The following is a 26,017-nucleotide window of genomic DNA, read 5'->3' on the forward strand; positions in this document are numbered from 1 at the left end:
TCGTCTCTTTAGCTACGTTTTTGAATGAATAGTGCGTCCCCAAAATACATGTTGAAGTCCTAACACCTGTATCTGTAAATACAACCCCGTTTGGATACTGGGTTTTCTTTTGTCATGTTAATGAAAACACACCAGAGTAGGGTGGGTCCTAAACCTCATCAGTTCTAAGTAAAAAAAAGTAGTATCCTATAAAAAAGGAAGACTAGACAGAGACACACGGGGAAAGACAGACGCCAGGAACACCATGGAACTGCCGGAGCTACAGACGAGGACGGGCGCTCCCCTAGAGCCGCCACCCTGATTTGGATTTCCAGCCTCTAAAACCATCGGACAGTAAATGCCTGCCCTTTAAAGCCATCCACTTGTGGTATTTCTGTTCCAGCAGCAGCAGAAGACTAAGCCCTTGTGTTGCACAGCACACTGTGTTCGCTTGTTGGTTTGAACCAGAGCACAAACCATGCTGGTGCTGCTGCTGTTGTTGGTTGCCGTCAAACCGATTTCAACTGATGGCGACCCCACGTGTGAGGAGTAGAATGGCTCCGTGGGGTTTTCAAGGCTGTGACCTTTTGGGAACAGATTGCCAGGCCTGTCTCCTGAGGCGCCTCTGGGTGGGTTCAAAGCTCCAACCTTTCAGCTAGTAGTTGAGCACTTAGCCATTTGTGCCCCCCAGGGACTCCAGCACAAAACCCAGAAGCTGCTAAAACAGGGTGTTCACACCCAGCTCCGCTGCCTGGGGCAGGTCAGCTGTCGGCTGCTCTTGTTCTGAGTCCCCACTGCACTGAGATTCAGAGTCCGGTGTGATCCTCCCCACCACCCCCACCCAGGGTCGATTCTCAGGCCCCTCCCCAGCCCCACTGGGTCAGGATGGCCGAGGTTCAGCACCAGAATCTGGGATTTACCAGGCTCTCAGGTGACTTCTCCGCCTGCTGGGGTTGAAACGTTCTAAAGTCCACTGCTCAACAGCCCTTCGGACGGGCTGTCTGGGTCGTCTCTGCCGCGGGTTCCCTGGGCTGGTGGGCAGAGATGCTCTTCTGTGTAAAGAATGCTGATGGGGTCTCCAGGGGCCTCTTTCCCCCAGTGTCCTGAGAGCCCAGACTCAGCCTACAATCCATGTGGCAAGGCTCAGCGCCCTTCTGGGCCACATAACAGGGGCACAGGCTTGCTAGGTCAACACAGTGCAGGGTTTGATCTTTCTGGATATTTTGATAACAGGTCCCCATACTGGGGCTATGCTCAAGACCAAAGTAAATTTATTTCATGAGCTGCATTGAGATTTTCTAGTGAGAAGTGGGCACCTGCATTCTCCTTTATGAGCCAAAGCCTCACACAGACCTGCCTTCCACTTTGCAGCTAGAGGTAGCAACTCTGCAGCATGCACACCACCATGCACTCGTCCTGTGCCCAGGCAGACATCACCAATCAACTGCGGCACTCCTACCCTTGAAGCCCAATACAGTCTTCCTTCACATACGGCTCTATCCCTCAGTCGAACTTGGCATTCGGATGAAACCACTTGCCATGACCGACAAGTTGAGGCAGAGGAGCAGTTGAAGTGTGTTATGGATTGAATTGTGTCACCCAAAAATATGTATTGTAAATCCTAACCCCTATACCTGTGGTTAAGGAGCCCTGGTGGCTCAGTGGCTAAGGGGCTTGGCTGCTAAACAAAAAGTTGGCAGCTCAAACCCACCAGCCGCTGTGCAGGAGAAAGACATGGCAGTCTGCTTCCATAAAGATTACAGCCATGGAAACCCTACGGGGCAGTTCTACTCTGTCCTACTGGGTTGCTGTGAGTCGGAATCGACTTGACGGCAATGGGTTTATATCCATGGTTATAATCTCATTTGGGAATGGGCGTGAGACCTTTTTAGCACATGATGTGTCTTAAGTCAATGTCTTTGAGATATAGAAAGAGCAGACTGAGCAGGCAACGAAGCAAGCAAGCAGAGATAGGGAAAGATGGGTGTCACACCACATGACATCTCCAAGGAGCCAAGAAACAAGCTGAAAAGAGACAAGGAATTTCCCCCAGAGCCAACAGAGAAAGACAACCTTCCCCTACAGCCGGCACCCTAAATTTGGACTTCCAGTCTTCTAAACTGTGAGAAAATAAAATTGTTTGTTAAAGCCACCCACTTGTGGTATTTCTGTTACAGAAGCACTAGGTAGCTAAGAGAAGGGTTTGGAGCTAGGCAAACTCAGACCTGGATCCTGGGTCCTCCACCCCCTCGCCGTGGAGCCAACACCAAGACATGGTAGCTGTTCTCTGTTACTCCTGTGGTCATCCTCAACCAGGCTGTTTCCTGCTGCTCAAGGAAATTAACTCCATACTTTGTTAGGGGCTAAGATATTCCAGTATCCCGTGTCCTTCCAGACAGAAAGTGGGTGACTATTAAATGAGACATGATAGTTATTTCAGAATTTTTGTCTCTTTCAAAAAATAACTGATTTTGTGATCATGGACCCCAGACCTTCTGTTGGCCCACTGCAGGAACCATCCCTGAAGCCACCTCATCAGACATGGATTGGACCGGACAATGGGTTGGAGAGGGATGCTGGTGAGGCGTGAGCTACTCGGTTCGGGTAGACACTTGAGACAATGTTGGCATCTCCTGCCTGGAGGGGAGATGCAAGGGTAGAGGGGCTTAGAAGCTGGCAAAATGGTCATGAAAAGAGAGAGTGGAAGGAGGAAGCGGGCTGTCTCAGGATGGGGGGAAGTAATTAGGAGTATATAACAAGTTGTGCATGGGTTTTTGGGTGAGAGACTGACTTGATCTGTAAACTTTCACTTAAGGCACAATAAAAATTATTATTGTTTTTTTAAAAAAAGAAGGCAAACAGGGACAGGAAAACTGGACAAATGGACACGGAGAACCTGAGGTGTAAAAAAGGGTAAGGGGGATAGTGCTGACACGTTGCGGGGATTGCAACCAATGTCACAAAACAATTTGTGTATAAACTAATTTGCACTGTAAACTTTCATCTAAAGCACAATATAAATAAATAAATAACTGATTTTGTGTGTGTGATTTTCTCAAAATTTCCCTCGTCTCCGTCTTTTCCGGTGTCCTGGTTCAGCCCCGCCTGTCATCTCCTTCTCTGCCCCGTCCAACAGAGATGAAACAGGAATATTAAAGCCAGACGAGCTATACTGCTGCCCATGAAGCCTTTACTGCTCCTATCTGGCATCCCTATTTGGGACCAAGAATCCTCTGGAGAATGGAGCTGCAGATCCAATTAGTTCCTGCCTCAGACAAACAAAGACAGGCTACAGCCAGGGCGGGGACGGCAGGAAAGGGGGCAGCCTACAGGGGAGGCCTCAGGGCCTCAGTGCCCCAGCTGCCAGGGGATGTCTCTGAGCTGAGACAGGAATGCACGGTGGGGGTCTGCCAAGCCCTCTGCCCTCCATTCAGTCCACTCTCCCTGCACCCCCCATGTCCACTTCTGCCTCCAGCCTTTACACATGCAGTTTCCTCTGCCTTCAGCTCCCTGCTCCCCCCACCCCATCCACCTAATTTCTATCAGTCTTCAAAGGCCAATTCAAGCTCCATCTTGTGTGGGAATGCAGGTTCACCCTATCAGCCTGGGTCCACCACCACCTGGCACAGTGCCTGGCATAGGAAGGCCTAGATGGATAGAGAGATGGGTAAGTAGGTGGGTGGAATGAAGAGTGAATGAGTATGTGAATGGATGGATGGGTGGGGGGTGGGTGGATGGATGGATGGATGGATGGATAGGTGGGTGGATGGGATGAAAGGCTAGGTAGTTAGATTCAACTTAGATTCACGCATGGGTGGATAAGAGGATGGATGGGATAAATGGAGAGGTAGGTGAATGAGTAGGTGAGTGGGTAGCCAATAGATGAGTGGATGGCTGGGTAGATATATTCATACAGGAATAGATGGGTGGATGGATGAATGAATGAAAGAATGGCTGAATGGAAGGAAGGCAGGAAGGAAGGAGGAAAAAAGGAAGGCAGACAGGCAGGCAGGAAGGAGGAAAAGGTGGATGGAAGGATGAACAGGTGGGTGGATGGATGTGTCTGTGAGGACAGGAGGTTTGGAGAGTGGTTAGATTTGTGGGCAAACAGACAGACAGATGGGTTGAGGGATGGGTAGATGAGTAAATAGGTGGATTGATGGGTAGGTGAGTGGGTGAGTGGTTGGGAGGATGAGTGGATGGCCAGAAGAACAGGTGGATGGCTGGGTGGATTACTGGGTGAATGGATGGGTGGACAGGTGGATGAGCATCGGATATTCTCAAGCTACTCCTTCCCCCCAAAACTATGACAAATGGGAGGCCTGAAGTTAGATACGAGGAAGCACTTTCAAGCAGAGCATACGAGGAATCAAGTGGAGGTATTAAAGTTTCCCCTCAGGAGTGGCTCTAACATGGGCTGATTTATCACTGGGAGACATGTTTGCATGGAATGCATCTGAGCAGTTTCCAGGGCCACATTCGAGTTGAAACATAGAGTCTGGGGGCGGGGGGGATTGGAGCAGATAGTGACTCTGGTCACTTGGCCACAAACCTGGCTCCATCTCCTCTGCCCTCAGACACTAGCTGATCGCCCAGGTCCCTGGTCTCTCCAACTACCACCCCTTCCCTGGCTCAACAAGGCAGGCAGACATGAGACTGCAGAGTTAACTCACTCCAAAAAGAGAAGAGAACGAGAGGCAAGTAAGACAAGACTGAGTCTGCCAAGAAAGTGTGGGTCAAAAGCCCCCAAAGCGGTCATCCCAGCCGCATCCCCCTCCATCCTCAGGGGCTGCTGTGTTCCTCTCCTTCCATCAGACCCTTTCTGAGGATCCATTTCCCTGTGCCAGGCTTCAGGGAAGCCACGTGTTCCACTCACGCCGCCGGGGGAATTAGGGGATGGCCCTACAGGAAGCAGAAGAAAAGCTGCTGGTGCCTGAGACATCCTGGCAGGAACATGTGGGCCAGCAGCAGACCGCCTCTCAACATCACCTGATCCCACCCACGGCAAGCATCCTCAGCATGCCCTCACCCCCAGGGGACGAAGGCCCACACCACTGCCTTTTCAAGGAGAACCTCCATATTTTGCCTCCCCCAAGTTGTCTGTTTCAGCATCCGGCCGCTACAGCTCAAGTGGCTGGGTCTGGGAGGGACAACAGCAGTTCCTGTGCTGAGGTGAGACAGAGCCACCCACACACAGGACAGAGACCTGAAGTGGGGACCTGCTAAGGGATACCTGAGCCCAAACACCTGGGCAAAGGGCAGAAGGGGCAGAATTCCTGCTTCCAAATAGCTCATTCTTCCTCCATCGTTCCTTTGCTCTGTTTATTGGGCACGTACTCTGAGCCAGCCCCCGCGGCTGCCACTGGCACAGCTTCAGAAAGAAGGAGCCGCTTGATCCTAGCTCTGGGGTGACTCAGTCAGGCCCTGCTCCTCGCCTGCAGGACGTCTCCAAGATCTGCTGAAAACCATAACCCTGGACAGTGCCCTGTGTGCAATGTCTAAGCCAACGTCTATTGTTCAGGGCTATGCAACTCAGAACCTGGCCTTGCTTCCCCAGGGTGCCGGGGCGGGGCGGGCAGCAGCCCCCTCACCTAAACCCGCATGGAACGCGTGCTCCCGTCACTGACCCCGTGCCTGCAGATGTCCTGCAAGCACCCACACTGCTGCCCTGGGCTCCCCACTGGGAACCGAGTCCCAGGATGCTGGCTGTACAAAGACACACCCACCACCTCTGCCTCTGTCATTTCAGGGAGGCCTGAGGAGAGAGAGAAGGGCCAGGCCTGGAGGAGACAGGTCTGGGCTCAATCCCTGGCTGTTCAAACCACATGACCCTGGCTGAGCCTTGGACCCCCAACAGAGAATGGGGTGGTGATAACACTGCCAGAGTCCCTGGGGCTGCTCACCGAAAGGTTGGCAGGTGGAGTCCACCCGGGGTGCCTCAGAATAAAGGCCTGGTGATCTAATTCCAAAAGGTCATCCACTGAAAATCCCACGGAGTGCAGTTGTACTCTGACACCCATGGGGTCATTGTGAGTCAAGTCAACTCAACGGCCACTGGCATACCATGGTCTATTGTTGGATAACCTGAGAGAAGCTTAGCCCACATCCCTATGCAGAGCCCCACGCCAACAATGCAGTCACTCTTGTGCTTCTGCTGCGAGCCCTCGAGCGCACCCTGTGAATCCAGACGCAGGGGAACACCCTCCCTCCCCACCCCTTCAAGGCCTCAAGGAAGGACAGTTTCCAGTATAACTCCTCCAGCCAGCCCAGTGGGACCACTCCCAGGTGTCTGTCCCACCTGGAAGGTGTCATGGTCACCAACACTGCCATGAGTGACCCAGGATCAGTACCACACGGCCTCTGGCCCCAAGTCTTGGGATCCCCCGCCCCACCACAGGGCTCCGTCTCCCACAATGCATCTGAAGAACGCAGCCCAGAAACAGAGCTTCGCTTCTGGAAGGTAATGAGGCCCGGGGCCTGTGCTCAGCCCTGACACGGTTATCCAGATGATGGAGCCATCCCTCCAAGAATCTAAGCCAAAACACTTTTCCACGTTCCAATGGCATTTTAGATACAGGTGCTCAGGGCTTGAACAACCTCTTAACCCTCCCAGTCGGTCCTGAGCGTACACAGAGAAGGGAATGAGATCCTCGGTGAGCAGAAAAGAGCTCCCTACAAGGTAACCAAGGAGTCCTGGTGATGCAGTGGTTAAGTGCTTGACTGCTAAGTGAAGGGTCAGCAGTTTGAACCCACCAGCTGCTCCATGGGAGAAAGATGTGAAAGTCTGCTTCCGTAAAGATTGTTGTTGTCAGGTGCGGTTGAGTCGGCTCCAACTCATAGCAATGCTACGTACAACAGAAGGAAACACTGCCCGGTCCCGCACCGTCCTCACAATCATTGCTAGGCTTGAGCCGGTCATTACAGCCACCGTGTCAATCCATCTCATTGAAGGTCTTCCTCTTTTTTGATGGCCTTCTACCTTCCCAAGCATGATGTCCTTCTCCAGGGACTGATACCTCCTGATAACATGTCCAAAGTACGTGAGATGAAGTCTCACCATCTTTGCTTCTAAGCAACACTCTGGCTGTACTTCTTCCAAGACAGATTTGTTCGTTCTTTTGGCAGCCCATGGTATATTCAATATTCTTTGCCAATACCATAATTCAAAGGTGTCAATTTTTCTTCAGCCTTCCTTATTCATCGTCCAGCTTTTGCATGCAACGAGGCAACTGGAAACACCATGGCTTGGATCAAGTGCACCTTTATCTTCACGGTGGCATCTTTGCTCTTCAACACTTTAAAGAGGTCCTTTGCAGCAGATTTGCCCAATGCAATGCATCTTTTGATTTCTTGACTGCTGCTTCCATGGCTGTTGATTGTGGATCCAAGTAAAATGAAATCCTTGACAGCTTCAATCTTTTCTCCACTTACCATGATGTTGCTCATTGGTCCAGTTGTGAGGATTTTTGTTTTATGTTGAGGTGTAATCCATACTGAAGGCTGTGGTCTTTGATCTTCATTAGTAAATGCTTCAAGTCCTCTTCACTTGCAGCAAGCAAGGTTGTGTCATCTGCATAATTCAGGTTGTTAATGAGTCTTCCTCCAATCCTGATGCCCCGTTCTTCTTCATACAGTCCAGCTTCTCGGACTATTTGCTCAGCATACAGATTGAATAGGTATGGTGAAAGGATACAAGCCTGATGCACACATTTCCCGACTTTAAACCACACACTATCCCCTTGTCCTGTTTGAATGACTGCCTCTTGATCTATGTATCTGTGTAAAGATTACAGCCCTGGAAACCCTAAAAGGGGCAGTTCTACTCTGTCCTATAGGGTCCCTGTGAAACGGAATTGACTCAAGGGCAACAGGTTTACAAAGTTAACCACCAGGCATATTTACCGGCAGCATCACAGAGCCCTGAGTGGGGTTTAGGCCCGAGCGACAGAGGCCTCAGGTCCTCCTTGGGCCAGCCTGGGTCACAGGGGCAGAATCGGCATCAGGGGCCCAGGCCCAGCACTGCAGAGGGGGACCAAGCATCCAGATTTCCTGGGACGTGGGACTTTCAGTGCTAACATGGGGAATATCCCAGGCAAATTGGAGCTAGCTGGTCACCTGCCTGCAGCAACACTACCTGTGGACCCTGGGCAGGTCACCTCCCCTGCTGGGCCTGTCTCCTGGTCCAAAGCCCAGCCTCAGAATTAGGGACACAGTCAGGCTCAGGTGCACCAGGTGTGAGGGGTCAGGGGGAGGAGGGGCTGAGAGGGGAAAGGCCTTGTGGGTGGGAGGAGTCATGGCTCCCGCCCTCAGGGAGTGAATAACAGGGCAACGTGCCCTTTGCAAGAACAGGCTCCGCTCTGCAGGGACAGGGCAGCCAGCTACCTTAAAGACACATCACAGTGCAGCCGCAGGGCCCACAGCCCGTTTACTTACTAAAGAGTCTCCTGGCACTTCCTCTCAAATTTGGAAGGCCTTGGATCACCAGGGCTTCCCTTATAAAAATGAGCCTCCAGCTAAATGACCCAACTGTCAAAACGAACCCAGGTTCGCATTACTTTTCTCAGCCCACTGCCCCACCCAGTCCAGACAGGCGTGCACTGGGGGAGCTCTGAGCTGTGCTGCCCGCCTGTGCCCCATACTCCGCCAGGCAGCACCCTGTCTCAGAGCCAAGCAGGTCCCATCCCATCAGGAAGGCAGTGGTGTAGGGCTGGAGGACTCCGGCAGCCAGGAAGGCAGAGGGCAGGAGGAGAGAGGCCCTGGGCAGAAGGGCACACCTGTCCTGGGGAAAATCAGGAGGGCTTCTCGCAGGAGGTGGTAGTATGCCAGCTTGGAGCTCACTTTTGAGTTCAGAGTCCAGCTGGAATCAGACGGGCTGGGGCTGGAATCCTGGCCGCGAAGCTTCCTAGCCCCATGATCTTGGCAGGGACTTGCCCCCCAGCATCAGCTAACTCAACTGTAAAGTAAGGAGAGGCTACCTGCTTTGCAGGTGTTCTGTGAGGTATGGGGAGACATGGTGTGGGGGTGCTTCCCTTGGGGCCTGGTAGACGATCAGGCGGGTGAGGGTGCTCACCAGTGTGGGCACAACCCAGAGTGGAGAGGAAAGTGGGCAGAGGCAAAGTTGGCCTGCACATTGAGGGGCATGCCAGTGATGTGGCTGTGGTGCAGAGTGGATGGGGGTGCGGGGCCAGGTGGGGAGGGGTCTGATGGTATCAGTCACTGAGACAGTGACCAACAGGCCCCCACCTCCCCATCTTAGTCTCCTTGGCCTGCTATAACAACGTATCACAGAGATTTCTCCTCTCCCAGTTCTGGAGCCTGGAGGCCAAATTCAGGGTGTCTGTGAGGCCACGCTCTCTCTGTCTGCTCTAGGGAAAGAGTCTTCCCGGTGTCTCCTGGTAGCCCTGGGTGTTTCCGGGCGTTCCTTGGCTCGCAGAAGCATCTCTGTCTGTCATCGGTCTTGCCCCTGTGTGTGTGTCTCTTCTCCTGTTACAGGACACGGCTCAGAAGCGATGAGGGTCAGGGCACACCTACTCCAGTCTGACCTTACTGACCTGTCCTCGAACAAGGTCACACTCACCGGTAACAGGCTGACTCATCGTATCTTTTTGAGCGACACAACTCATTGAACAACCGCAGCCAAGGGGCCACCCCAAGGATCTCAAGCCAAAGTCGGTGTAGAAGAGGGAGGGTCTCTCTCCTCCCTATGGGGGTGTCTGTGGTGTGGGCACTGAGGAGGAGCCACTGTCGTAGCCCTAGGGGAACCCCGACACCCACCCCAGCAGGCCCAGGCAAAGTGGGGGTGCGGGAGCGGGTGGCGGAGCCAGCTCTAAGGCAAGCGGCGGGTGGAGGTAACACTGGAGCGCCCGAGGAGAAGCCCCGAGGGACCCCGAATCCTATCCCGACTGTTCCTGCCCTGCTTCGGGAACCCTAACAGTGGAGGGAGGGCAGGAAAGAGGAGGTGTGCCGCTGGCACCCCGCTGTCTGGGGGAGGGAGGCGCGAGAACCAGCTGCTGGTTACAGAGGAGCACGACGTCTCAGCGGCTGGGAAGCTTAGTGTATTTTTAATTTCCCAACACACTTCTCGTAACAGAGCCTCTGGGGGCAGCAGCCTGGAGCGGAAAGGCCAGCAATCTGTGGGGGCCGTGCCCCCAACAAGCAAGGCAGCCACCGTCTGCTCTTTGCTCTCCGGGCCCTCTGCCCTCTTCCCAGAGGCCTGCCCGGGCTCCAGGAAACACCCCCACCCCGGCTGCCAGGGCCCTGCCCAACGGGACGCTCGGACACTTCTGCCCAGGGAGCGAGACCCCAGGCAGCACAGCGGCACCGCAAAATTGCTGTGTCTGCTCCGTGCCATGATGGCCAGCTCGGTTCTGAGGAGGCTGCCCATCAGACTGGCACCAGGGACAAAGACATGGGCAGGGCACAGCTGGTGGCCCCCCTGCAGCCGGCAGTGTGAGCATAGCATCAACCCTGCTGCTCTATGTCAGACTCGGGGGTCTTCTCGCACCCCAGACCCTTGTCCAACCAGAGCAACAGACGGAGACGTGGGACACAGAGGCATACGTGGGGGGTGCCCCTTTATTATGAAGGACCGTCCTCCAATGCCTCGTCTGAGGCTGACTCTGCATATAACCAGATGTTTTGACACACCTGAAAGTGCTCCTTTGTGGCCACTACTGGATCTCGCCATGTTTCTCCGGTCCATTCACCCAGCCAGCTGTTCTGCCGTTGCTCAGACTCCGGAGGGGTCCCTCCCTGCTGACCACACGGGGAGCCAAGTGCAGGTCTGTAGAGTGTGAGTCCAACCTCGGCCAGGCTGCTGAGCTGCCCACCTCATCCGGCCACAGGCCGTGGACGCTGCCCCTGCTCCGGGCAGCATGTATCTGCCTGCAGACCACAGCCAGCCTCTTCCTCTCAGCCTCTGGAAACCAGCGATAAGCTGAGCAGCTGCCCAAATACATGGCGAGCAGTGAAATTTGCTGAAGCGGCAGCCTTTGTTTGTTTCGCTTGTTGGAGAGTGAAACCGTCTCCACTCCTGAGAGCAAGGGCTGGGGCGGAAAGGGCTTCAGTGCCAGGACTAGGGCCAGGCGTGCAGGCCTTGTTCCAGCCCTGCGCGCGGCTCAGGATGGGGCAGGCGGAGTGAGGGTCCCCTCCCCATCACGCTGACCCGAGGGCGTGCTGCAGCCCCAGCCCCTCCCAGCCCCGACTAGCATCCTTGGCAACCAGGCCTTAGGGCTATAGGGCCTGGGTGGGGAGTGCTGGGTGAGGTGCCCGGGGTGTTGGTCGGCCTCAGGCAGGGCCGTTTTGGCACCCCCAGTCCCTGGAGGACACCCACAGTCCCCCCAAGCTTGCTGCTCCCCAAACCATCTCCTTGCTGGATTTGTTTCCGGGGGTGCCGTAACAGAGTGCTACAAACTGGGGGCCTACAACGGACATTTATTCTCCCCCAGCTCTGGAGACCACTGGGTGTGGGCAGGGCCGCGCTCCTGCCGAAAGCTCCAGGGGAGGACGCCTACCCTTCCTGGCCTCTTCCAGTTTCTGGTGGCTCCGGGCATTCCTTGGCTTGTGGCTGCATCACTCCATCTCTGCTCTGTCGTCACGTGGCCTGTCTCTTCTAAGGACCCTTGTCATTGAACACAGGATCCACTGATGACCCAGGACGGTCTGTCTCAAGATTCTTAACTACATCCACATGACCTTTGGGGGCCACCCTTCACCCCACTACACCTGGCGACCGTTCCTCCCTCCGGGGTCCCCAGTTCAAGGAACAGTAGCCCCCACCACCCAGCATCTCAGCCCTATGACCTGGGAGATGGGCTCAGGGCTAAGCCACCCTGAAGACCAACTAGGCAACAGGCCAGAGCCAGGAACCGAGCCCCAGTCTCTCTGAGCTTACACCCTCAGCCCTGAGCCTGGGGGCTGCTGGCTGCTCTCGCCCACCCCTGCTCACCTGAGTGTGACCGAGGTCCAGGATCCATCCCCCCCACTGGCCATGAATGCCCCAAGGCCAACCCCTCTGGCCCGTTCCCCACTGTCTCTCAGCTCCTGGCCCAGGGCCTGACATAACCAGGCAGCGAATGAATGAATGAACGAATGAATGAATGAATGGATGGATGCTGACTCTCCAGCCTGAGACACCACCTGCCTGGGACCTTAGGACAGTGCCAACCTCTGTGCCTCGGTTTCCCCATCTGTAGAAGAAGGGGGCTGAAGGCCTTCCGGCGTGAGCATCTGACTCTGGGAGCTGGCAAAGGCTCTGAGATGCAGCCAGCTAGCCCTGGTGAGCTCTGTCCTGGTGACACACAAGCTGTGGGGCTCCCCCAGCCCTGTTCTCGCGTCTCACTGTCCGAGTAAATGCACTTTCAGCCCTGGGGAGGCACACATTCCAGCTCCCATCAACACAGATTCCCTCCATCTGGCATGAGTGACATTTGTTGACGAGACAGGCGAGCTGCCGCGCACCTGAAATGTCTGTCCGCTGCTGTGTCAGGAAGAACGAGTCCGAATTCCAGGTGCCCAAGCAGCCCAAGGGGCCTGGGGGAGTTGGCATGATGCTCGGGAGCTGCAAATCAGAGCAGACATCAGCCATGGACACACACTTGTCTTTAACATCTTCGGAAGCCACTTTTCATGGCAGAACGGCGATGCCAGGCTCTCCGCAGGCTTGATTTTGCGGGCAGGGCTCTGCACGCCCCGCGACCGCAGAATTGGGAGACCACCTCACTGCATTTTCCATGCAGAAGGTTCCAGACACATGCCCTCCTTTAAGCCCCCATGGCCTCCTCCAACAAGGTGGGTGAGGGAGACCCTTCCACCTGCAAATGAGGAAACTGAGGCCAGAGAGGTGGCTCCACGGTTTTTGAGGGTCTGCTACATGCCAGGTCCTGTGCTGAGAGTTTCATGACACCTGAATTGTCGCGACAACCCAGAGAAGGGTTGTGCCGTCAACCCGGACTTTACCGATGATGATGTTGGGACTTGTAGGTTGAGGAAACAGCCCAGTGTCTCACCCAGCAGGCAAAGTTGCGTTCACACGTCTACTCTCCACTGTCGGCGCCTACCGCGTGCTGGGGAGCAGACGGGCCCAAACCCACGCTGCCAGGCCAGAGCCTGCAGCCAGGTGACCCTGCAGTGCCACACTGAGACCATCCCACCAGGAGTTCATGTCCTAGAAGGGGGTGGGAGGGAGGGAGGGTGAATGGGAGAGAGGGAACAGGCGGAGGGAGGAAGAGAGGAAGGAGGAAGAGAGGGAGGGAAGGAGGGAAGGAGAGATGGAAGGAGGAAGAGGAAAGGAAGGGAAATTGTTCACTACAGATTAATAAGTAAGCACAAGCAAGACCGTGCTTACCTTGTTTACTGGGTTACTGCACCTGTCAGGGACCGTAAATTTCAAAAGAGGCCTCGATTTTGTAGGAAGGTGCTGTGGGACTGGGAGAGAGACAGATGTCACTCGTACCCAGAAGCAGAATCTCTCATGTGGGGAAAAAAACGTGAAATTGTTCACTACACATGATCTGGTAAACAAGGTAAGCACTGTGCTTATGTTGCTTATTGGATAATCCACCCTGCCCAAGTGCAGCAACTGAGGGGAGGCTGGGAGTCCGCTTGTCAGCTCAGGCATCCAGGTGAAGGGCCTGAACACACACACACACACAAATACACCTACACACACACTCATACAACCCTCTCTACCTGACACATATACACAACACACACACTTGCACACACATATACACACACAACCCTCCCAACCTGACACACGCACACATATACACAACACACACTCAAACACACAACCCCACCAATCTGACATACACACAGAGACAACATACACACACACAGATGCACACACAACCCCTCCAAACTGACACATACACACACAAACACAACATACACACATACCACATATACTCATACACCCAGACTCACACACACAACCTCCCCACCCTGACTCACACACATAGACACACACGTGCACAAGCACCATCTACCACAGTTCTCCTGCCTGTGCCTGGAGGCCCACTGAGGGCCCAGGTGACCCCGGAGACGGAGGAACAGGACACTGAAGCACGAGGCAGTGGGCACGAGGGGCGGCGGAGCCAGGCTGGGGCCCCTGCTTAGCCTGAAGCCATCCCCCACTGAGCTGGCACTGGCCTGTGTCACCAACCAGGGCAGGTGTGGGATGGGATCCAGGGCAGGAAAAGCTCAATGGAGCCCTGGTGACCCTGTGACAGCCACGTGTAAGCCCACCCCCAACCCTCAGAGAGCTGGCCACATGGGCCCAGGAGCACTGGGGGAGCCGGGCCACCACCGGGACACCAGCAATTCAAAGAGGGCCTCTCTGACCTCCCATCCTGGGAAGGAACTTAATGTCTTCCAATTTCTCCCCTCCCACTGCCTACGCAGAAGGTGCGACTCTGTTATTGCAATGAAAGGAGAGAAAGAAAGGCTGTCCGCTCAGGCTGGCTGGGAAGCCTGGCCCTTCTGCGAGCCTGTCCCACAGCGAGCCCGCCTGGACAGAAGCCGCCATAACGGATGTCACCAGGTGGGGAGATTAGAGCCGCGTTCCTGGCAGGAAGCACTGCTGAGCATATGAACACTGCTGCATCCCGTCCAAATTGCCTCTCTTGTGAGAGCCACGCAGCGCCACATGTGAAAAGGGGTATCGCCAGCCTGGATGGGGGACAACGGAGAGAGCTAGAGACATTGTGTCCGAGAGGGGAGCTCCTGCTTAACCTGACATCATGCCTCACTGAGCTGGCACAACCCTGGGTTACCCACCAAGGGCAGGTGGGGGACGGGTCCAGAGTAGGGAGTCATGGAGGCCTTCAAATACAGACACTCTTGGGGGAGCAGAGGCGGGACCAGGCAGGAAAAGACCCCAGTCGGGCCCTTTGACACTCTAAGAACACTGCTGTCCTCCCTAGAAAAATGCACGGCACACCGAAGTACCCCCGGAGCCCACTGCCAGGCCTCCGACTGGGACATCTCACTTCAAGGGTACTCAGCACCTTCTAGGTGATTCCAGAAGGCAATGCAAGGTTTAGGGGGTGGAAGTCACGGACACAGACCCTGGCCCACTGTGCGACGAATGTTCTAGTTACCTGAGCAGAGGATCTGGGCAGGCTTGAAGGGAAGAAAAGATGGAGAGCCAGCCTCGGCCTTTGGCCTGTTGCTCACATCAGCACCAGCTTCTCCCAACGTCAGCCCCACGTTGGAAGGTTCAGCTGCCCGTTATCTGTGGAGCGAAGGTCTGCCCACTGCAGCCCACCACTCCCACAGATGGGGAAAATACAGAAGCGGTTCTCCAAAGCCACCAGCAGTATGTGAGGCATTTATCCTTAGCTCCGGAATGTTCTGTCGCACTTAGATTTGGACACGGGTGTGTCTGTTATTCTGAGAATTCGCTTCAAATTAAAGAAGGACGTTCTGGCTGAGACTGGGAGACGTCCAGTTTCTCCCAGCCTGACCCTGCCCTACCCGCCCTGTGCTGTTCATTAGCTCAGGACTCAGGCCAGCCAGGCCTGGCTCCTCTCAAATGGGGCTGGGGTCTCTTAGATTGAAGGAATACACCAAGCCGATGGCCCCCAAAATCAAACCAAACCCATTGCCATTGAATCGATTCTGACTCCTAACAGCCCTATAGGACAGGGTAGAACTGGCCCGTAGGGTTTCCATGGAGCAGCTAGTGGACTCAAACTGCTGACCTTTTGGTTAGTAGCCAAGTTCTTAACCACTGCGCTGCCAGGGCTCCAACTAGTTGGTCCCCTGGCACCTCAAATTAACTACTGAAATGGAATTTTGGGGTAACACAAACAGGCAGGATGCACTGTGGTGAAGGGACCCCAAGGCCACTCTAAGCGGCCACCTCCCACTGGGCAGTGTGGAGGGGGCCCTTCCCTCTCTGAGCCACAGTTTCGGTGTCACCTGATGGGGCAGAAACGGCACATGCTGGAACGGGTTCCTGTGAGCCCACAGGGTCCCAGAGAGGCTGGGAGGGGCTGGGGGCCCAGGGGAGCTGCACGTTTGTTCCAAGAGAGATGGCAAATGGGATAGGACCTCTGTCTCAGATGTTCTCAGGAACCTGGGGGACATTTCACAGGCCAACTGCAGCTCCAGGAAGCCCCCCAGATGCCACAGAGTACAACTCATAGAGTTCATGCCCCCCAGACACCCTCACTGCCCCTTCTGCCTGCACTGGGCCCGCACCCCGGACCCCACCTTTGAGCCTGCTCAGAGACGACCCTCTCACAACCGCTGTGCTGGATAACTGCAGTATCCACAGGGCGGGCTCACTGGGGCAGAGGGGTGACCACAGGCATAAAGGGCACAAACGCCTGCAAGTACTTAACCGCTCCTCATCACCCTCACCCCTTCTCACTCCCAGAAACACAAATCTTCAGTGGACTGACAGGTGTGGAGAATGCCGCAAAAGAGCCAATGCCCCAGCTGCCGTAACTCATCACCATACACACTGTGGCTTACAACAACCCAGGATGATCCTCTCACAGCTCTGGATGCCAGAAATTCTCAGTTGCCATGTTTGGCAGGGCCGCACTCCCTCTGGAGGCTCTAGGGGAAGGTCCTTCCTCGTCTCTCCCAACTTCTGGTGGCCCCAGCATTCCTTGGCTTGTGGCCACACCACTCCAATCTCTGCTCCTTCTTCGCATGGCTCTTCTGCGTCTCCCCTCTTCTTTCTCTTATAAGGATACCTGTCATTGGATTTACGGACCACCCGGCTAATCCAGGATGATGTCATCTCGAGAGCCTTAAGTAATGACATCTGAAGAGACCCTTATTCCAAATAAGGTCACATTCACAGGTTCAGGGGGTTGAGAAGATGGATGTATCTTTCTGGAGGACGTCATTCAGCTCCACTACACCGGCTAACAGCCAGTGGGGCTCACTTAGGGAGCTCACTTAGCACGCTTTAGCCTCACAGGAATCTTGCAAGGTGAGGGAACTTCCCAACCTACAGAAGAAGAGACAGAGGATCCGAGAGCATCCCTGCCTAACGTCAAGTGGATGACAGAGGCATCCTTCGAAGACTGACCTGACCGCCAGGGCTGAGGGTGCCTTGGCCTCACCTTTCGGCTTTGACCATAGACAGCCTCATCCTTCAGCATCTCCTCCCTCTCAGCCATTTAGAGCTTTACAGCCCCAAACCAGGATACCCCTCGATCCAGACAGCAAGTTTCTGACCGTGCACAAGGAAGGACCCAGGTCCTCCCACACCAACCGGACCACTTGCCATGGACCCCCGCTTCCAAGCTCCCCGCCAGCACCAGGGGGGCAATCATGGATGAAGTCTCCATTCCTCAGCCTCTGGGAAGCATAATTGAGGCTTTTATGGAAAAACAGCTCATTATACAAAGTGCAGGGGTTGTGAAAATGATCATTTTTTAAAGGAGCTCGGGACTTCTACCCAGCCGGGAGAGGGATGAGGGAGAGGCTCCTCGGGGCTGCAGGCTTGATTTGTGCGTTTTCAAAAAGGAAAGGATTTGAAAAAACTAAAAACCTTCTGCTAATTAATTATGTTATGAGATGCTGAGAAACAAAGAGCTTAGCCCTGGTGGCGGCTGCCAGAATGTTTCTGGGAAAAAAACACATCTTTTCTTTGTACCCAAAAACAACACACTTTTTTTTTTTTTAATTAAACATTTTTAGAAAGTTCCTGTCACAGGCCTTACAATAAACCAAAAACCAAACCCACTGCCATCAAGTTGAACAGCTATCTTAAAAAAACAGACCATATAGCTGGGGGGGCCTCAACGGTATTCAGAATGTTTTAGAATATAAGCTGGGTGGTAGGTACAGGGGGGCTGTTTTGTTGTTATATACCCCAGATATTATATTTTTCTATAGGTTTAATATTTATTTAAAAAAATTTAATAGCATATTCTAAAAGTAGGATTAAAAATGAAACAAAACCAAAAAAAAAAAAAAAAAAATCTCAGCTCAAAGGCATTTCTAAATCCTCTGAGAACCCAACAACAGGAGGTCCCAGTGGCTTCACTAATGTATGCATCTGCCCGGTGACTCTGTGAACTGGTGTGTGGGGGTGAATGGTGGTCCCCCAAAAAGGTTCACATCCTAATCCCTGGAACCTGTGACTGTGGCTGTACTTGGAAAAAGGATCTTTGAGGGTGTAGGGAAGTGAACGCTCTCAAGATGTGATCAGCCTGGGTTATTCAGGTGGGTCCCCAAATCCAACGAAAACGTCCTCAGAAGAGAATGGGAGAAGACAGAAGACAAGACACCACGTGAAGATGGAGACGAGGCCAGAGCGATTCAGCCACAAGCCAAGGAACGTGTGGGGCCACAGAAGCCGGAAGAAGCAAGGAAGGAAGCCCACGCCTGACTTCAGACTTCCGGCCTCCGGAGCTTCAAGGGAATGCATTTCTGTTGTCTAAGTCACTCAAGATGCGGTACTTTGTCACAGCGGCCCAGTGCAGCTGGTACCACCGTCTGGGGGCCCTGGTACAGGCAGTGTCCCACGGATAGCAGCCCACGGACAGCATCAGGGTGAGGACCCTTCAAATTCAGGCCCTGCACATGACTGTGCCAGCTGTGCTCCCCGTCCACTCTGACACCCCAAGCCTCTCACCCACACACGTGTCTTCCGGGAGCATTCCCAGCTCCTATTCTCATCCCCCTGCCTGATCTGGACTTAGGTCCCTGTTTAGATCTCTGCTCTGAGTCAGCATCCACAATAACGGTCTCTTTGGGGTGCCTCCCCCGCCCCGCCCGCCTGTGCCCTCAACGGGGCAGATGGGCCCAGCCGTTGGGGCACGGGAATCTCAGACTAAACTCACGATAAATCCAAGCAGAATTAACAGCGCAAGTGGGGAACCTCCATGGGCTCCTCCCAGACCCCCTCCCCGGGCCCCGCAGCCCATCCGGCGCGGCTCCAAGCTCTGGCCCCCCAACTACACAAGAGCCTGGCTCCCTTGTCCCTCCCACGCATCACGTGGAGAGCGCGTTTAGGTAGGCAACGGTCTGGGGAAGAATTAATTTGCTGATCTTATTACCTAAATCAAAAGAGATTTCACAGCCATCAGTAACACGCTTACACGATTTTCCTGGTGTGAGCTGAGGCCTCGTCCTCCTCCCCGCCCCAGCGGCCGCAGCCAGCCGGCAGCTCAGCAACGCAGGTAAAAACGCGCGATCCAGTCCCAGGCAAGGGGCGTTTGCTTAAAACCCCTGTGCCTGATCTGTGGCAATGGGACTGGGCCGCACGTGGCGACGTGCACGGACGCTCACCTGATGCCTTTGTTCTGTGCGATGCTGTGCAGAGAGAGCCTGGACACGGCCGAGATGACCTGGGGAGACAAAGGAGACCAGGAGTCGTCACAACACGGAAATACAGTGCTTTGGAGGGGCAGGGAACTAAACTAAGCATGTTTCATCTCAGGGGAAAACAGTATAACCTGTTCTAGGCTAGATGCCTGTTTTGCGCTCACTGTGCGAAAGCCGTCATTTCAATGCACTGATATTTGCTGAGAGCTTCCGTGCTCCCGGCACAGGGCCTGGAGAGGAGCGAGTCTCAGCTGCAACCCCTGCCCTCCACATCCTGCACAGGGTAACCACACCCCAAGTCTCATTCTTGCCCTGAGACACGGCTCACCCCAAAGACCTAAGGCACAGCTGCTGGGAGCCCCACTGAGGCCACGTGGCAAAGTGTTGCTGCTTAGAAAGTCACTGCATGTTAAATAGCAAGTCATGTTGACAGGAGGTAGTGACCCATTTTAGAGATGGGAAAATGGAGGTCGGAGAGGTAAAGTGGCTTGTCCAAAGGCACACAGGAGCAAGAGGCACAGCGCAGGCCCACACACTAATCCCTGTCCCTGTCTCTTTGTGACCATATGAACAATGCCCAGCTCCCTCGAAGGGCCAGGAAAGCTGAGTATCAGTTCAGTGCTGCACCACGAGGGCTCAGGGGAGTCCCCCAGTCTGACAACACGTCAGAATGAAAGTCAGGAACGCCCAGCAGATAAGCAGCTGCCGCTCTCTTCCTGCCTTCGTTTTGGCCAGCCGCCTCTGTACTCACAGGACTCACCTGCCCTCAGGCTTCAAAAGGCCCAGAGCAACGGCTCTACATATCTTCAAATAGCAGGCAGCAAGCAGGCAGGGAGGCCCAGAGGCTCCCGATTATGGGGAAACTAAGGCAGGGGAGAGGGAGGTGGCTGACTCAGGCACAGAGAGCACGACACATCCAAGAAGTAACAAGAAACTGTTCACCATTCACTCAACAGGACTTGGAGGCGCAAACCGTGCCAGACACCATGCACGAGGATGCCGACCAGAGCCGGCCTTTGAGCTGTCAGTGTGTGCACGCATGTGGACGTGAGTGTATGTGTACATGTATGAGTGCAAGTTTACATATGTCCGTGTGTGTGAGTCCACATGTGCACGTGTGTACAGGTGTACGTGTGGGTGCAAGTTCACGTGTATGCATGAGTTCACGTGTGTGCACATGCATGTGTACGTTCACATGTATGCATCTGTGCTGCGTGAGTTCCTGCATACATGCACGTGTAAGTTCACATGTGTGTGCACGTGTGCGTGTGAGTTTGTGTACATGCATGCAGTTCATGTGTGTCCATGTATGTGCATGTGTGCACACAAGTTCACATGAGCATACCTTTGTGTGTGTGCTCATGAGTATGCATGTGTGTACATGTGTGCATGCGATTTCACATGTGCGTGCATTTGTGCTTGTGTGTATGTGAATCATGTTCATGTGTGTGCATGTATGTGCCCGTGTGTGTTGGGACAGGTAACAAGACAATGACCCCCAGCAACCACTGGCTGAATCCATGCTGGGATGCCCTCCCAGCAGCTGGCCCGGTGGGCTGTCCATGTCCCTGGCCAGGGCGTCTCCTCACAGCCCCACCAGGCCGGCTCCGTCGCGTGCATCTGGCAGATGGGCAAGAGTGAGGCCAGGTCAGCTGCCCAAGGCCACCCTCTGTGACACATCCTGAGACCCCCTTTACAGCCGTTTTACTTCTCCAAACCGTACAGAAGGGCCTTTTGTACAGCTGGGGAGACAGAAGAGCTGGCCGGCCAGTGGCCTGCTGTGCACCGTCTTCCTCTGAGTGGTCAGGTTTCAGTGCCCAGGACTCACAGAAGCTATGAATCTTGGAATGACATGGTTCTTATGGGGTTCTGCAGACGAGACTCGACTGGCCCATTCTGCAGCTGGCCAGCTGTACGTAGCTCTGGCACTCGTGTGTCCAAGGGGCCTTTCACAAAGAATGAGCAACTTGGCTGTGGCTGTTGTGCTCAGGTTTAAGAGGCCTAAATACTTTGGGAGAACAAAATATTCTGTACATCCTCACAGCGCTTTCATAGATTCCAAAGAAGTCAGAACTCGGCGAGCTCCTGGGTCACCCAGTCCAAACAGACAACTCTAGGGCTCATAACCCAAACCCCCCATGCTTTCTGCAGCAGACATCGCTCATGGACTGGTTCACACTTCCCCAATGAGCCAGGCACAGATGGGACCCCTCGCAGGTGAGTGCTCACAGGTACCAGCAGCCAGTTGATGCTGGCATGGGAGATGGACGGTTTGCCAATCCAGACTTAGGGCAAATGCCTCATTTCATAGAGGTACGAACCAAGAAAGAGGCCCTACCCATCATGAGCAGGTCACGGCCAGGACACAGAGCCATCTCTGTAGCTGTCATAACCCACAGCCCTGAGCTGGCAGCTGCCCTGCTCCAGGATGGGAACTGTCACTGGCGATTTGTGAAGCGCTCAGCTCCGGTTCACCTCCTCGAGAGACAGGCAGCTCCTTGAACGGAGTTTAACTTGGCCCACACACAGGAAACCGGCAGTGGGCTCCAGCCAGCTGTGCAGAGGTGCCCTGTCCTGTGTCTGCCGGGGCGGCTGCATCCTGGTTGTGTGGGCAGGAAGAGGAAAGCTCGGGGCCACCACAGGGCCTCTCCACCCACAGGGGTCCCCCAGTGGCAGTAGGAACAGACATGGGCCCCAAGACAGCCATGGGACCCGCTCAGGGTGCAGGCAGCCCCCTGGGAAACCACCATTCTGAAAAGTTAGGAAAGCAGAAGAGGGTCTCATTGTAGGAGTGGAGTGCCACAGTGGCCCCCCATGCCAGTTCCCCAAAGTGGCCCCTCAAGACAGACCCTCAAAGGCAGCCCCCATGCCGGTTCCCTAAGGCAGACTCCCAAAAGCGGACCCCCATGCCGGTTCCCCAAAGGCAGCCCTTCAAGGCAGACCTCCAAAGGCAGCCCTCATGCAGGTTCCCCAAGGCGGACCCCAAGCCAGACCCCTGCAGGCGTCCCCCCAGGGCAGACCCCAACAAGCCCAAGGTGGCCCCCCACTGCAGCCCACCCTGTCCCAGGGACAGAGGAGCTGGTGGTGATCAGGAAGCTCCTGGCCAAGGCCCCCATCAGCCCTCCTGAGAATGTAAATGTGAAAGATGACATTTTCCCAAGTTTTATGTCCCCTGTCTTCTATGTCCCAGTCACAAATGAAATGAAGACATACCCCCAACTCTTCCCTCCTGGACACCATCCAGGCCTCCAACCACAACCAGCCCAGGCTTTGGGCTCAGTCCTTCACCAGCTGCTTGTGGAGGGGGCCGGAGCCATAGCCCTGGGTGAGCAGAAGAATATGTGTTCTGGGGGAGAGCGGGGGACGTGAGGAGAAGACTCCCAGGACCCAGTGCTGCTGGAGAACCAGCACACCCACTAGTAGCTCTCCCAGCTCCATGAAGACCACAGCCCTGGCTATTCACCATTGGGCTGCCAGCACCACACGCACCCCGGCCCAGTGAACACCCGTGACAACCAAGGTGCACGTGTGCCACCAAGGGTGGTGATCCCCGCCCCACCCAGCTGACCTGCCCTGAGCCCCAGGGCTCTCCACCAGGTCTACCAGATGGGGCTGGGGTGATTCCCAAACACCAGGGGCCAATTAGCTGATTCCTGGGCCCAGCGGCAGCAGATGATAGTGGAATGCAGTGGGGCCTGGGAATCTGTATTCATCTGTAAGGTCCCAGGTGGCCTGATATGCAGCCGGGGTTGGGCACCCGCCCCGTGGACTAGTACTGACAGGTCGCCGGGGACTCGAGGAAGGCCAGGTGTGTCCTGACTGTCCATCTCTGCACCCTGCGGGCATGTGGGAAAGATCAGCTCCCGTCCAACTGGCCAGTGCCAGCAAGTACATCAGGAAGGCCTCGGGGAGAGGCCAGAGCTGGAGGAAAAGCGGCAGGGAGAGCAGGGTCCAGTGCAGACCTGAGAGGCCCAGAACTCCCGAACAGGGTTTCCCCGGACCTGTCACTGGGCCCCAAGCAGGGCAAGCCCTGTGTGCTAGCTCTAACTGTGGATGCACAGTCCTCCTGGGCAGGGGGAGCCGCGGGAAGCAAGGAGAGGGTGACGGTGGGACTTCTCCCAGGGGCCACATGCCCTGGAGTGGCCGCCTGTAATCTTTCTGAGCAGGGATGGATCCCCGCGTGGTGAAGCTGTCACATTTTCTTGGGCATAACGGAGGAGGCAGTTGCTCTAATTTGCTCCCTGTCACCCATCTGCCTGACCACACCTGACAGACAGGTGTGGGATCTGTTGGGAGGCTTTGCTGCTCAGTCTTAGCCTGCCATCTGGGAAGGAGAGAGTGAAGCTGCCCATTGGCACGTCCCCCCGCCACGTGCACCAGCCCTGAGGCCTTAGCCTGAACCCCCCTGAGCCACGGCGTCCGGTTCACGGCCAGGGCCACGTGGGCCCGGACACTGGCTGAAATCTGTGTGGAGGTGCCCATGAGGACATTCTGGAAAGGCAGACCTCATCCCCAACACATCCTCAAAGGGCCCAGGACGCCCAAAACCATTAAGAAGCTGTTCCTTAGGTGTCACGTTTATCAGCAGCTGGGGGGCTGCTCCAGGAGGTGCCTTCTCATCAATGCTCACAGGCCATGGGTGGGACGTGGCCCCCCGATATTGTGGTTCTATGGGCACTTGGGCAACATGTACCAAACAGCTTCAAAATGTATAACCAAACTAGTTGTCATCAATTGGATTCCAACTCCTGGTGACCCCATGTGTGTCAGAATAGAACTGCACTCTGTAGGGTTTTCAGTGGCTGACTTTTCAGAAGTAGATTGCCAGGCCTTTCTTCTGAGGTGTCTCTGGGTGGACTTGAACCTCCAGCCTTTCATTTAGTGGCCAAGTGCAGTAACCGTTTGCACCATCCAAGGACTCCTTTAAAATGTATTTTTAAAAAAAAACTGTTGCCGTCAAGTCAATTCTGACTTATGAGACCCCATGTGACACAGTAGAACTGCTCCACAGAGATTTCTTGGCTGTAATCTTTACAGAAGCAGGTCACCAGGTCTTTTTTCCGTGGTGCAGCTGGGTCAGTTCAAGTCACCAACCTTCAGGTTAGTAGCCGATCACAAACCACTTGTGCCATCCAGGGACTTAAAATGTGTACCCATACCCACTGCCATCGGACTGGCTCTGATGCATAGCGACCCTATAGGACAGGGCAGAATTGGCCCTAGGGCTTCCGAGGCTGTAATCTTTAAAGACACAGATCACCACATCTTTCTCCCTCTAAGATATGTTGTTGTTAGGTGCCATCAAGTCGGTTCTGACTCAGCCACCCTATGTACAACCAAAACAAAACACTGCCCGGTCCCGCACCATCCTCACAATCATTGTCATGTTTAAGCCCGTTGTTGCAGCCACTGTGTCAATCCATCTCGTTGAGGGTCTTCCTCTTTTTGGCTGACCCTCTACTTTACCAAGTATGATGTCCTTCTCCAGGGACTGGAACCTCCTGATAACATGTCCAAAGTATGTGAGACAAAGTCTCAGCATCCTCGCTTCTAAGGAGCACTGTGACTGTCCATAAAAAGGGCCTGGCAGATAATATGTGGAATATGGGCAGTGATTATTCCTGGGTACTTTAAGGAACCCTGGTATTGCAATGGTTAGGAGCTCGACTGCTGACCAAAAGGCCACCCAGCAGCTCTTCAGGAGAAAAGACCTGGCGATCTGCTTCCACAAACTCTGCAGCCAAGAAAACACTACGGGGCAGTTCTGCTCTAACACATAGAGCTGATATGAGTTCGAATCGACTCGACTGCACCCAGCGACAACAGCTTTACTCTCTTTCCTTGACTGTATTTTCTGCAAAAGACCTCCTTCAAGCGTTAAAAGCAAAGTTGTCACTTTGAGGACTAAGATGCGCCTGACCCAAGCCATGGTATTTTCAATTGCCTCCCATGCATGTGAAAGCTGGACAATGAAATAAGGAAGACCGAAGAAGAATTGACGTCTTTGATTTATGGTGTTGGTGAAGAATATTGACCAAACCATGGACTGCCCGAAGAAAAAACAATCTGTCCTGGAAGAAGTACAGTCAGGATGCTCTTTAGAAGCAAGGATGGCAAGACTTGGTCTCACGTACTTTGGGCATGTTATCAAGAGGGACCAGTCCCTGAAAAAAGACATCATGTTTGGTAAAGCAGAGGGTCAGTGAAAAAGAGGAAGACCCTCAAGGAGATGGACTGACACAGTGGCTGCAACAACGCGCTCAAGCATAACAATCGTGAGGAGTGCTCAGGACTGGGCAGTGTTTTGTTCTGTTGTACACAGGGTCATGGTGAATTGGAACCTACTCAACTGCATATAACTACAACTAATAACATTTTCACATTTTTCTACAATGAACAGGCTGTATAGCACCGAAGACTTAAAAAGAAATGAGCCTTCGGGCTCCCACTGCCACAAGTACAGACCCTACAGAACTAGTTCTCCTGTCCGTCAAACACACTGCCCAGTGAAGGTACTGGGCCCCAAGGCTCACAGTGAAAAGGCAAAACCAGTCACGCCCACCATGCAGGGCCATCCCAGACAGGACATAAGACACCTCACGACCCCACCTGTGGCTCCACATCCCTGTGTTCATGGGGCACTCGGGAACCACAGGCACCAGCATGACAGACCACCTCCTGGAAAGCTGCCCTCGGCCTTTCCCAGCATGCTGTGCTTACCGCTCCAGTCTCCCCTTTTCCC

The 26,017-nt window shown here is 54.4% G+C and overlaps 1 protein-coding gene across 4 annotated transcripts in view; it reads right to left on the reverse strand.

The window, feature by feature from the left end:
• VAV2 (vav guanine nucleotide exchange factor 2) overlaps nucleotides 1-26,017 on the reverse strand; it is a 210,219-nt gene that overhangs the window by 86,200 nt on the left and 98,002 nt on the right. For all 4 annotated transcript variants that reach the window (XM_064290621.1, XM_064290623.1, XM_064290622.1 and 1 more), the window contains exon 3: nucleotides 19,240-19,298. In XM_064290621.1, coding sequence (XP_064146691.1) covers nucleotides 19,240-19,298 — 59 coding nt within the window. The remainder of the gene's footprint in view (nucleotides 1-19,239; nucleotides 19,299-26,017) is intronic.

This window comes from Loxodonta africana, chromosome 9, assembly GCF_030014295.1.
Source record: "Loxodonta africana isolate mLoxAfr1 chromosome 9, mLoxAfr1.hap2, whole genome shotgun sequence".
Classification (NCBI taxonomy): domain Eukaryota; kingdom Metazoa; phylum Chordata; class Mammalia; order Proboscidea; family Elephantidae; genus Loxodonta; species Loxodonta africana.